General features: G+C 44.2%; 1 protein-coding gene across 2 annotated transcripts; it reads left to right on the top strand.

Annotated features, from left to right (window-relative positions):
• The first annotated feature begins 3,231 nt into the window (after positions 1-3,231).
• LOC105922443 (S-arrestin) lies at positions 3,232-11,177 on the top strand. Of its 2 annotated transcripts, none has more exons than XM_012858334.3 (16): positions 3,232-3,337; positions 4,518-4,585; positions 4,685-4,745; positions 6,221-6,265; positions 6,487-6,686; positions 7,009-7,068; positions 7,168-7,235; positions 7,312-7,447; positions 8,022-8,106; positions 9,263-9,335; positions 9,423-9,560; positions 9,643-9,720; positions 10,365-10,379; positions 10,458-10,510; positions 10,663-10,672; positions 10,806-11,177. In XM_012858334.3, exons 2-16 carry the CDS (start codon positions 4,538-4,540, stop codon positions 10,897-10,899), a joined length of 1,164 nt encoding a protein of 387 aa, XP_012713788.2. In that variant the 5' UTR covers positions 3,232-3,337; positions 4,518-4,537; the 3' UTR covers positions 10,900-11,177. The 2 variants fall into 2 exon arrangements, with proteins under 2 accessions (XP_012713788.2, XP_021169733.2); XM_021314058.2 differs by lacking the exon at positions 3,232-3,337 and adding an exon at positions 3,477-3,611.
• Positions 11,178-13,394: the final 2,217 nt, after the last annotated feature.

Here is a 13,394-nt window from a genome sequence, read left to right as displayed (position 1 = left end):
GGTTCTGCTGTCCGTGGTCCTGAAACTCAGCAGTTTAAATAAATTTCCAAGTCAAACATCGGGTTCAGTGGAACAACAACGTTGCTTTGGGAGCTGTTGAGCGGCGTGCCGACAACCAGAACATTCTCCCTCCCCATAAAATGGACCCGAACAAATGAAGACGACATGTTGGTTCTGATAGAGGAGACCCGTGTTGAGTGACTATGATCCAGTTCTGAGACCAAACGTTTCCTAAAGCTGAGTGATGATTGTATCACTGCATAGATCATGGACTTTACAGGGTTCCCTGAATGCACCACGATGCCATTCGTAGAGGTGTGAGATATTTCGCAGACAGGTGACCCAAAGCCCAGTTCTGAAGAATCAGAGGGTGTCCTCCAAGTTCTGGTTTGGTTCTGGCAGACCCAGCTTACTGTAAAGGCCTGATAAGGACAACAGCTGAAGGAGAATGTGTGTAACTTGTACTTGCAGCAGAGTGAGAACATCTTTTTCATATTTTACCACAAAAGTGAGAACTTCCTTTGGGGGGCGGGGCTATTGGTTGAGTTTAGGACTAAACTGTAGATTTAGGTTCAGAGTCAGGCCAGAGGAAGGGAGGGAAATTAATGGAAGTCAAGGCAAGGTCCTCAGTGAGCATCTAAAACGAGTGTGTGTGTGTGTGTTTAGCTGCTGTAAGCACTCAGACTGCTGACTCCGTCTCAGCTGATCAGCTCAGCACAGACTCACACGTGTTGACGCGTTACAAACATGTTCCTCCTCTGAGCGTGCCCCAGAAGCTGGTTCTGATCCAAGATGGCCGCTGCGCTGGAAGTTCAGAACTGTCTGAGTAGCTGAATGAAACAGAAACACGACAGACAGCCTGAAGGGTCTGTGTTTGTCCTCCTGCATCAAATACAGAGCCGGCCCAAGGCAGAGGCGAACCTAGCTGCTGCTGACTTCTAAAAAAAAAAGTAAATTTCAGGAGAAATAAAGTTTGTCAGGTAAATCTGGGTTCATCTGGGATGAACCAGTTTTTGTTATTAAGTTTGAAACTTACTGGAATGTTGTGTTTGGAGAAGATTCTCCTGAGTTTCTCAGAAACTCCTGACGCATATGGAACGACAAGGTTTCTGCGTGTCTCTTCATCCCGGTAACTCAGAGTTCTGATAACAGAGAGTTTATTCCAGTGGGTGATGGGAATTGTGATTTATTTATTATTGGCCTAATCCTGCTTCGCTACTAAAGGCCCATTTTTACCCCGGTTTAAGATTTGACAATAAAATAAGGAATCATTGATCAGAGGTAGAACGGTTTAAATACATATTTAATTCATTGAAATTAAATATGGAGACAGAGTACATACCATTTACAAGATGTTCTCACCACGGTGGATAAATCTGTCTGTCTGAAGTAAGTTTTACCAAGACATTCCTTTTATCAACTTTAAAACTCCTCCTGCAAGCTCAGAGGGAGGATGACTGACCCCCTCTCCTGCTGACCACCCCCTCGGGGCAATAAAACTCCATGTTTATCTTACGCTGGAGCAGGAAAGGACAGACCCCCCTCTGCTTTCCTCAGTAACCCCAACTAAGATATATTTTTAATTCTCAACAGAATCAAAATGCAGATATTGGTCTGTGTGTGTGGCTTTCTGGTAAACCTCAGTTTTGAGACTCTTATCATCCTCAATGTTGTCAGAAAAAGCAATATGTTGTTCCTGACACCCTGTCTGGTAAACCTTATGTTGATTTCCACTGAGGTGATGTGGTTGGTGAAAGCCTCAACTTCTTTGGTTTGGACTTTGGTTTGGACTTTGACCGGACTTTCACCACCAACTCCAAGCAGTGAGTTGGTGGTGATCCTTGTAAGCAGTGCTCTGCTCGCCACCTCCTTCAGGTACAAATCAGCCACAATGGGTGACACTGGGGACACCCATGTTTCTGTCAGCAGAAACTGTCTCTGGATTTGAAATATATGCTTGAGAGACAGAGGTCCAACAAGTCACAAATCTGGTTTGGTGTTAAATTTGTTCTTTTAGCGACTTATTGTGTTCCAGCTGAGTCCTGACGGTGTTTACTGCCTCTGATGTCAGGATACAGGTGAAAAGAGAAACAACGGCTTCCCCTGGTGCCACTCTCAGGTGTCGGGCTTTGGAAATGAAGTCTGTGGATTTTTGTAGTTTTCCAGCTGCTAGAATTGACCAAGACTCCTGGATAGGTGTCGAAACATTTTCAGAAAGAACTGAAGGGAAGTCCAGTTGCCTCCGATTTAAGCCTGTTTCTGGTGGATTTTATAAATATTGCATTTGTGTCATCCAACTAAGCAGCCTTATTGATTACTCATATTGCTAATTTTTGCAGTGGTAGCAAAGACGGAAGTGAGCTCTTTTAATTATCGCCCCATGACTCTGCACAGGAACGCAAACAGGGTAAAACTAGAGAACAGCGAAGAGCGCTCTCTCTCCTCTGGGACGCGCTTGGCTGCTTCCATTCATGGCTGTTTCCTGTTACACAACAGTGTTAGAAAGTGATGACCGTTTGGAGAAAACAGACTGGTAAAGCATGAGTGTTAATGCTGGTCAGAACTGGAGCAAAAAATTAGGTTTACCTGAATGCTGCTATTTCAGGGTCATAGTTTCCAAGCTCACCACAGATCTGTGTGTCGCTATATGAATGTAATGTATTCCTCTTCACATTATGAACTCACGTTAGCGAGCTACATATCCGGACAGAAGATGTAAAACAACGAAAGCTGCTCCTAAAGTCTCATGAAGCTGAAGCAAAGACACATCTGAGCGCTGCAGGACACAAACTCCCGTAAACAGGACCTGTTTCTACAGAAAGAAACGTCAAGGACAGCAATAACGTCAGATTATAATTATAATACAACAACAATAAACGGAGAGCAGCAGCAGGATTGTACCAGGGTGGTAAATGGTCAGCATATTTGGTCCTGATGGTGGAGGATGGGTTGGTTCCGTTCAGCTGATTCCCTGCAGCCACGATGACGGAGCTCATGTTCAACTGTTATACAGAAGAAAATGTTTGCAGGGACTTTGACAAGTTAAGACTTATGTTACAGTTCTGAAGTTCCTCAGACATCCTGGAACTGACCCAGGGTTTAGACGTGGAGTTTCCTCTGAGGCTGTGCGTGTAAGCGTGCACGGGCGATGCAGTAAACAGAGCTGCAGATCTCCCGGCAGGATTATGGTGTAATTATCAGCATGCTGACCACGCTGTGTGCGGAGATTATAAATACATGTGATCAGCTGCTGCCCAGGCTTCTCCATCACGGTCTTCATCTTCAGAGTCCTCCCTGTCGCCGTGCTTTTTCTTCCTCATCTCTACTGCTGCTTCAGGTGAGTTTTCTATTCAGTTCAATTCAATTTTATTTATATAGCTCCAATTCATGATACACATCATCTCAAGCTTCTCTCCAAAGTCAGACTCCATCAGATCCTCCAGGTTGGTGAGAAAGTTTCCTCTCTAAGGAAACCCAGCAGGTTGCATCAAGTCTCTCCAAGCAGCATTCACTCCTCCTGAAAGAGCGTAGAGCCACAGTGGACAGTCGTCTACATTGAGTCGTTGACTTTGGAGCAAAGTAGGAGGAGACACTCCAGGATTGTCTGGCAGGTCTGAACTTTTACCTGAAAACGGAGCAACAGGCAGCGTGATCTCAGACACAGAACACCGTTCCCACTGAGGTCTTCCTGCAAAAGGAACCTCTGCATGGTGGAATTACAGAGAGCACAGTACAGTAGGACAATACTGCCCCCTAGAGGGACATGATTGCACAACACTTACTCCTGTGTGGAAACATTAACGCCATGACAGGGTGTGAGGCCTAATTGGATTGTGTGTGTGTAGTTCTTTAAACACTCTAGGGCAAGGGGTCACCCTTTGGAAATTGGGTTTGTCTCTGAATCCTGGTTTCTTTGCAGACCATACGGTCTCTGTGGTTCCTGGTTCTCTGTCCGTCCTGCTGCGCTCTAAATCCTGCTCCTTTGTGGTCTGGTCACTCTGGGGATTGTAGGATTTATGTGAATCCTGCTATCTGTTTAGTTCTTGGCCACCAAAGACTCCAACATGTCTGGGGACCGTAGGATCTCCATGGGCTGAGAGATGAACGCAGTTTTTTCGGCTTAAGAATTGTTCATGAATTCCAGATAAAGACCATTCGTCGCCTTTTCTGTTGGTGGGCCTTGCGTTTTAGCGCCGTGGTCGAGGCGGAGACCACAGGAGCTGCTGTGATGCGTTAAAGCTGGATAGAGACCGGTTTAAACGTTGCTATGAAATGTCTCTGCAACGATGACTCTGATATTCAGTGCAGCTAAAGTTCAGGTGCTGCCATGTTGAGAGGGTGGAAGGTGTTGATGTGACGGTGACGTACAAGCCTACGATCTGGTCGCTAAGTTGCTTTATTTACAGGAGAACACGATTTAACCAGCAGGGGGCGCTCCACACACACACACACACACACACACACACAGAAAGAAAGAAGGGACGCTTGTTTCTGCAAATTAAATATTTCTGTTTCAGTTTAAAACCAGCCGGTCAGCATGAGTCCAAAACACGTCGTCTTCAAGAAGGTGTCCAAAGACAAGTCGGTGAGTCCTGGAGAGAACCCCCCCCCCCCCCCCCCAGCCACCCTTGTGCTCTTGAGCCAGGCAGCCATCCTGATGTGCATCCCTCTTCTTGTCTGACAGGTGGCCATCTACATGGCTAAGAGAGATTTCGTGGACCACTGTGACTTTGTGGACCCAGTCGGTGAGTTCTGACGCAATGGTTCTGATGAGCTGCAACGTTCAGAATCAGAATCAGACATACTTTAATAATCCCAGAGGGAAATTGCTGTTTCAATACCATCACCATAACATAAACATCACAAACATTTCAGGGGGGAGACGGTTCACTGAGGCCGTGCTGCCAAGGACAATACTGTGTCCACAAGGCGCTGCCCTTGGATCTGTTGAAGGAAGATTACAACAACATGAGGGAAGTGGAGGGAGAGAAAAAAAAGACAGATGCTTGACAATTTATGCTCTCACGAATAAAGAGTAAAGCATCCGACAAAAAACCTCATTGCACGAGAAGCACAAATAACACGAGACACATATATGCAGAAGGTCAACATTTGAGACTGGTTGGGTGAAGTTCATCTTTATTTGTGAGCATCAGTTATGTGTGTCTGTATGGGTGAAAATGTTTATATTTCCGTGGAGCTCTCCAGAGGCCATTTGTCCTTGGTCTTATCCAGCAGCCAACAGTTCAGAAAAACATCCACAGATGTCAGCAGGGAAGGTGGGGGGGGGGGGGGGGCAGGGGATTTGTGCGATGTCGCCATAACAACTCATGGGAGAATTTGATGGTGGGAAGTCTGATTTGAAAAAAAAATGAATTTGTTATGAGAAACAAGCTGAAACCAACTTTTCCTTCAGTTTTGTGTGCAGCAGCAAACAGACGCGCTTCCATCAGCGGAGATTGGAGAACATGTCCTCCTTACATAACCAGATTCTTCTCTGTGGACAAATGATGTCCATTTCTGTAGTGAAAACATTTTTTCTAGAAAATGTTAAGTGGGGCTGGAAGATAATTCAATAACAATATATATCAATTGATATAAATAAAAAGGGTCAATAAAAAGTTCAATAGAATAACAATTGTCTCTCATTTTGTATTCTAGCCATAGGTAAATATTACATCATTACATCCTCCCAACCAATCACAACGCAGACCCAGGAACCAAGCTCAGCCCTCTTCAGAGAGTTCAGAGAGCACATGTTATTTTTTACTGTTTTACTTAGTTTTGGTAAAAAGTTGGTTGAATAAAGGGATGAGTCTGAATTTAGTGTTTGTGTTCTGTATATAAAAATAACTTGCTAAGCATAAAATGGCCAGTGCTGCACTTATATATTTAGAATTTGTTGATAATTATTGATATTAATCAATATGATTTCTATTTTATTGATATTTTTCTTTCAAATATCGACCAGCCCTAGTTTAACGGGTGGCTGTCAAAAACAGAAACACAAGCTACCAATGACAGCTTCATCGTGGCTCCTCCTCTACATCGACAGGAATTAGCAACTAGTCATTAGACTAATAACTTTATTTGTCATTTTGTATGTACAGAGTGCCTACAGAACGAAAATTTGTTGCATCCAGCTTGTAAATTGCTGCTGCTGCTGTGTTTTTTGCGTAGAACGTTGCATTGCGTGATGTGGACTCTTTCTGTCTCACAGATGGCGTAATCGTGATCGACCCAGTGCAGCTGAAAGGAAAGAAAGGTGAGCTTTTATCTTCGCTCTCCTTGGAAATCCTCAGCGGTGGAAACAGATAACATGTTTGGGGTCCTCTGTGTCAGCATACGGATACTTTCATTGTGTTCATTTGATCAGGTTTTCTCTCCCTCTGTAAGGCCAGTCTACTCCAGGATAAAACGGGTCCTTTGGCGCACACTGGTGCCTCTTTTGCCGATGTAAGCCTCTACTTTTTCTTTCTCCGGCAGTTTATGTGATGCTGTCGTGCACGTTTCGATACGGTCGGCAGGATATGGATGTGATGGGCGTGGCCTTCAGGAGGGATCTGTTCGTGGTGACCCGACAGGTTTACCCAGAGATGCAGGACAAAGAAAAGCTGACCCACACCAAGGTCCAGCAAAAGCTGCTGCACAAGCTGGGCGACAACGCCTATCCTTTCTTCTTTGAGGTGAGGACAAAAGTGACTGACTACTGAGTCTGATCCAGGACTGTAGTGTGGTCAAGAAATTAGGTCTAAATTAGGACAGCGGCCTGATCCTGGGCTCAGGTATGACTCTGGACCAAAGTATTTAAGAGTACTGTGGTCTGAAGAGGGGCGACGCCTTTGGTAAGACTAACGCCCGGACAAGCACGGAGATTTGAGCTCAGATCAGACCTAGGATCAGATCTGACCCAGAATTGAGATCGTGTTGCTCCTCATTTAAACTCCTGAAACATTTTCAAACGTATATCAGATGAATTCTTGTTGACTTTCCTTTTTCTTTTTTCAGTTTCCTGACAACCTGCCATGCTCCATCAGTCTGCAGCCCAGTCCAAATGACGTAGGAAAGGTAGCAGCTCCTCCTCTCCGCCATCCATCTGTTTATCCATACGTCTCCATCCCGCTGTAGGAACGGAGGACTCACCTGTTGTGCGCTTGTGTTGGGCAGAAATGTGCGGTGGAGTTTGAGGTGAAGGCGTTCTGTGGGGAGACTCAGGACGAGAAGATCGACAAACAGTGAGTGTCGCTCAGTTTGACGGACCTGGATCCGGCCCTTCGGATCAGAACTAAGCGTCTCTGCTCTTTTCTGCAGGAGCTCCGTTCGTCTCACCATCCGGAAGATCCAGTTCAGCCCAGAGAACACTGAAGTGGCTCCATTCGCAGACATGACCTTTGAGTTTGTGATGTCTGAGAAACCTCTGCACGTCAAGCTCAGCCTTCCCAAAGAGGTTACAGTCGACCCGGTTCTGAAATTACTCGGTTTGAGACAAAATATCCATGGTTTAGGCCAAAGTTCAGTCAGTCGGATGAACCCATGGTCCACAAGAAGCACTGAAATGGATAGTACCTGTAGTAGACCAGCGATGGTACCGAGGGGGATTTATGACCCTTAGGTGCCGTTTTCTAATCTTTATTTAAAGCGCTGGACCTCAGGGATGATCTTCCAGCCCCCATTTTTCACATGTCTTGTGGGTTTAATAAATATTTTATCTCTTTGTGGACCAACTATACGAGGTTGCAGAACTTTGTGGCGTTAAGGGAAGTTATCCCTGAAGAGTCTCACACATTTCTATCTGTGTCTCCTACTGTCTACGTGGGACAAAACTGCGTGGCAAACAGCTTTAGCTGTTCAATGGCTTTACGTCTGCTAGAATCCGAAGCTTTCACTGGTTTTAACGTCTCAGTGACTTCCTCTTTCACTTCCTTTCCCAGACTGTAAAGTTTACACATGCATTAAAATCCCGCATCGTGTCTGTTCAACACGGTAACGGCACACCTGTCCGTCTGTTTCGTTGTCTGCAGACGTTTTACCACGGAGAACCGGTCAAAGCCAACGTTGAAATCACTAACTCGTCTAGCAGGAACATCAAAGACATCAGTTTGTCAGGTGACGTCTTCTTCCTTCACATCCAAACACCTTCCACACCTTCACACGTCTGTCGGCTACACTCACCTGTCCTCACGTTTACTCACCTGTCCTCACGTTTACCCATCTCACCTGTCCTCACGTTTACTCACCTGTCCTCACGTTTAATCACCTGTCCTCATGTTTACTCACCTGTCCTCAAGTTTACTCAACTGTCCTCACGTTTACTCATCTCACCTGTCCTCATGTTTACTCATCTCACCAGTCCTCACGTTTACTCACCTGTCCTCACGTTTACTCACCTGTCCTCATGTTTACTCACCTGTCCTCAAGTTTACTCAACTGTCCTCACGTTTACCCATCTCACCTGTCCTCATGTTTACTCATCTCACCAGTCCTCCCGTTTACCCACCTGTCCTCACGTTTACTCACCTGTCCTCACGTTTACTCACCTGTCCTCACGTTTACTCACCTGTCCTCATGTTTACTCATCTCACCTGTCCTCACGTTTACTCACCTGTCCTCACGTTTACTCACCTGTCCTCACGTTTACTCACCTGTCCTCACGTTTACTCACCTGTCCTCACGTTTACCCATCTCACCTGTCCTCATGTTTACTCATCTCACCTGTCCTCACGTTTACTCACCTGTCCTCACGTTTACTCACCTGTCCTCATGTTTACTCACCTGTCCTCAAGTTTACTCAACTGTCCTCACGTTTACCCATCTCACCTGTCCTCATGTTTACTAATCTCACCAGTCCTCACGTTTACTCACCTGTCCTCACATTTACTCACCTGTCCTCATGTTTACTCACCTGTCCTCCCGTTTACCCACCTGTCCTCCCATTTACCTTACTCACCTGTCCTCACGTTTACTCATCTCACCTGTCCTCTCGTTTACTCACCTGTCCTCACGTTTACCCACCTGTCCTCACGTCTACCAATCTCACCTGTCCTGTAACTGACATAACGAGCTGCTCCTCAGCATCATGACCAGATCATGAGTTTAATAGCTTCTCAGAGGAAACTCATGAACTGGACAACCTGTCATGGTGTGTCGTGGATGTACCTTTCATACATACAACCGTGTGAAGATGTACCATGTGACCACTTGTATACGAAGTTGTCACTTCCTGTCTGTTCTGATTGGTGTTTTTTTTCTTTACTGTGTTTAGTGGAGCAGGTAACCAATGTGGTGCTTTACTCCAACGACAAATACGTGAAATCTGTGGCCAAAGAAGAGACCGAGTAAGTGTTTGTGTCTCCGATGTCCCGCGACAGTTCTGGCCAACTTTAAGAGTCGTGTTGTTCATGCGGTTCTGATCCGTGTCCCAGTGATTCAGTTCCCTCCGGTACCACACTGAAGAAGGAGTACACCCTCTACCCTCTGCTGGCGTACAACAAGGACCGCAGAGGAATCGCTCTTGACGGACGACTCAAACACGAGGACACCAACCTGGCTTCGTCCAGCATGTAGGGTCCCCGCAGCGCAGGATCTGCCGTGGTTGTCTGTAGAAAGCTGGATCTAGCTCTCATTCTTGTCTCTGTGTCGCAGCGTGAAGCAGGAGGTGCTGAAGGAGGTTCAGGGGATGCTGGTCTCCTACAAGGTGGTACTGAAGATGATGGCCTCCGGGTGAGCGAACTGTTGCTGGTCTCAGATCAGCCGTAGTTCACATCTCAGCGTGTTTGGAGAAATCATCTACAGTCCAATGTCCTCTTGGTCACGTGACCCATTGTTCCTACTAATCAAACCCTCTGAACGTCAAATTAACTGATCGATTATTCTTTGGTAAAATAAGTTTTTAAATGTGTTAATAACTTTGCTCCGGAAGTTGTATGTAACATGATAGAAACATATAGAACCAGAGGTGTCGCTACCAGCGGTGGCTGCAGACCAGCCAGACGTAGAGCCACATCTGCACGGAGCTCATTCACAGTGAAAGGGCCTCAGATCTGGAACCTGCCCAATTAAAAACCCTCACAGACCTAAAACATTTCAACAACAAAGCAAAACAATGGCTCAACTCTACTCAGACCTGTGAACATTAGAGCAACTTTTGTATACAGTCTGTATTACATGTTCTGTATGTTTTTCATGTTTGTGTATTTGTCTTGTCTCAGGGACCTGGTCTGCAAATTAGCTATTAGCTAGATGACCAATGAGCATCGGTTGCACTTCAAATTGCAGCAATGGTTTTATTTTGTTCTGTCCCTATCAAAAAACTTAATAATAAAATAAATTGTGTCTCTGCTCCTTGTGCTGCTGCTCTCCATCAGGGCGGTGGGATCCAGGTAAGAACACGCTTTGACATCATCAGTGTGTGCGTCTCCTCCGACCTGAACGCTCACAACTATGTGTCTGTTTTACAGTGAGGTCTCTGTGGAGGTTCCCTTCAAACTGATGAATCCAAAATCAGAACCAGGTAAAGTCTGGGAGCCCCTAAAATCCCCTCTGTAGCCCAGATCCTTCAGATCCTCTATAGCCAAACTGGACTCATTTCTCCACCGTAAAACAAAGCCTCATTTTAAATTCACAAACTCTTTTCCTTCTTCTTCTTCTGCTGTCATCCATCAGCCAAGGAGAGGTAAGATGTCCGCTTGATCACAAGGCGTCTCACTCTTCGAAATAAAAAGATCTGTTCCGGGAATGGAAACCAATAAAACCTTATTTTGGTTGTTTTGTGTGGCTATCCCGTGACTTCTCTCTGACCTTTGCAGTGAACCCGATGACATGGTGTTCGAAGAATTTAAGAGGGTCTACCTGAAGGGCGTGGTCTACGGAGATGACGACGAGTCTCCAACTGAGGCCTGAACTACAAAGATGGCTGCCGGCATTGACGGTTCAGTTCTCCCTCTGCAGATGAATAGCCCTTCAGAACCGCACACGATGACCCCGGGAGATGTTTGTCGTTAAGAGTCTGATGGCGCCCGTAGTTGTTCACCTCTGACAGGTCCCCTGTGGAGATGGAGGTGTCATAGCTGAAGTGCGTAGAATCGGTTCTGTAGCTGCTAGCGAGTCAGCAACAAACCACAGAGTTCATTTTGTGGTTTTCAACTGTTCTCTTATTAAAAAAAAAAAAAATTCCTAAACCCAAAAGCTTCTGTGTTTGATTCCAACCAACCACCCAGAAGATGCAGCGCAGGTGTCAACCACTGAGCTATATAATACACTGGAGTGCTGATTTTGCAGAAAAACTGAAGTCACTGGCCGCCATCTTGCTCCTCCCTACTCTCACAGAATCCCACAGGATTTGGTTGCAACAACAAGCAGTTTTCTGGCTGAGTGAAAACGTTTCACAGGTAATTCTACAGTCAGTGGATGTACTAACACTATCAACTACTAGGAAATTAGGTGCTGAAATATTTTACATGTTATTCATATTAAATATATATATATGTGTATGTGTATATGTATATATTTATATATATGTATACACATATGTAAATATGTTTTTGTATATTGTTATTTATATATTTATAAATGTTAAACATATATATTTAAATGAATAAAATGCAAAATATTTCAGCACATGACTTTCTCAGTACTTGATATTTTTAGAACATAACATAAAAGTATATGGCATTTGACATTAAAAGTCTTAAGCCCCCCCTGAACATGAGAAAATCCTCGTTATTCGATGCTGTAGCGCACATATTCCCTAGTTACTGGGGGGAAATAGGGAGTACCAATATGGCGGCTGGTGGCTTCAAAGCGACTCGTTCAAACAGACGGTGATTAGCACTCCAGTGTATTATATAGCTCAGTGGTGTCAACAGATACAAACGTCTGTGGGGACGTCATAGATAAATCCTACTAAACGGGCCAACAGCACCATCTGCTGGTTGGTCTGTTCCTGCAGTCAGTAGTATGAGTAGCAAGGGATTCTGGGTAATCCTCAGAGCACCGGCTTCACTGCGCTGAGCTAACATAGCTATAAATGAGTATAAAACCTAATGTAGCTGTAGCCTGTCTTTAATTTTAATGGCTAGTTGATATGTTAGCCATATTTTCAGCTTGTCTCTGTATTTGATTGATGATGAGATTGATGGCTAGCTTTCCAGAGAAAGAAGGTTCTGCATTCACAGGCAGTGAACGTTGTTGTATTTTATCCTTTCTTCTGACTAGGGATGTGTCCAGGCTCCAAACTTCTATACGTTAATATTAGTTAATATTATGTAGATTATAAAACATGATGCTAAAAAATATTCTAGTTAGAAACCGTTGATATAATATATACAATAGATAGGATATTTGCATTTGAGCTGTTTGCTTGTTATTTTTCAGTATGATTCATCTAAGTTTCTATTCGGAGAAAAGATTATTCCTTCATGTTTTATGTATAAAATGAAAAAAATTAATTCAGATGAGTTTAATTGAGTTTAACTGAAGGTTTATTCAGAGTGCCAGGTCTTTCTCTTACTCTAGTTGAGGTGATGAAAAGGTTTGATTCTGTTTACATGCAGATTAATTCAGACATAAACTGGATGTTGTGGTTCCAAATATATTTAGACTCCAAAAGACAAATAACCTCTTTATCTCACTTTCTCACATTGAATGAGGCGGACATTTTCCCATTTTAGATCAATTGACAAAATAATTGTATGTACTATATGCCAGAATAATGACAATGTTATTTAATCTTTTTGACTAAGTCAGACCTTTACCCACACTAAGATACAATGGTTTTAAACCTGATATCATAGATTTGTAGTTGTAGTCAACTTTATAAGTACTTTAAAACAGCGTTCCTGACCAAAATGCTAAAGGATAAAGAGCCTGAAAATGTCCAGCCAATCTGAGGGAGGATTCTGTATCCCAAAGATATTTTGGGGCTAAATTTGCAAATCAACCTCAAACTGAAAGCTAAATTTGGTGGCAGGAGCTAATAAGTCTCATTTTGTTCTGAGGTGAGCGTAAAGGCCACTCAGGAAGGAAGAAGCCGTTACGCCTGAAGCTACACAGAAAGCCACATTACGATGTGTAAATGCACCGCAGGATTACAGACTTTCCCTTTCGAAGACATGTCCTTTGGTGTGATAAGGTTCTAATTAAAGTGTCTGGACATAGTGACTATGTGAAGTACAGAGGTGATAGCATTATGCAGGGGGGTTGTTTTGCTGCACACAAAATAGATGCTTTTATAAAGGAAAGAACATTCTGAGGAAACACTGGAACAACATCTCCAAACATCAGCCACACAGTTTAAGTTGAGTTGTGCGCAAATGCATCTTCCAAATGGACATTAACCCCACATCTTACCCCCAAGTCACAAAGTGGCTTAAAGGCAACAAGGCAGTCGCCGTCAT

This window comes from Fundulus heteroclitus, chromosome 23 (assembly GCF_011125445.2).
Source record: "Fundulus heteroclitus isolate FHET01 chromosome 23, MU-UCD_Fhet_4.1, whole genome shotgun sequence".
NCBI classification, from domain to species: Eukaryota; Metazoa; Chordata; class Actinopteri; order Cyprinodontiformes; family Fundulidae; genus Fundulus; species Fundulus heteroclitus.
This window is presented reverse-complemented; position numbering and strand designations above follow the sequence as displayed.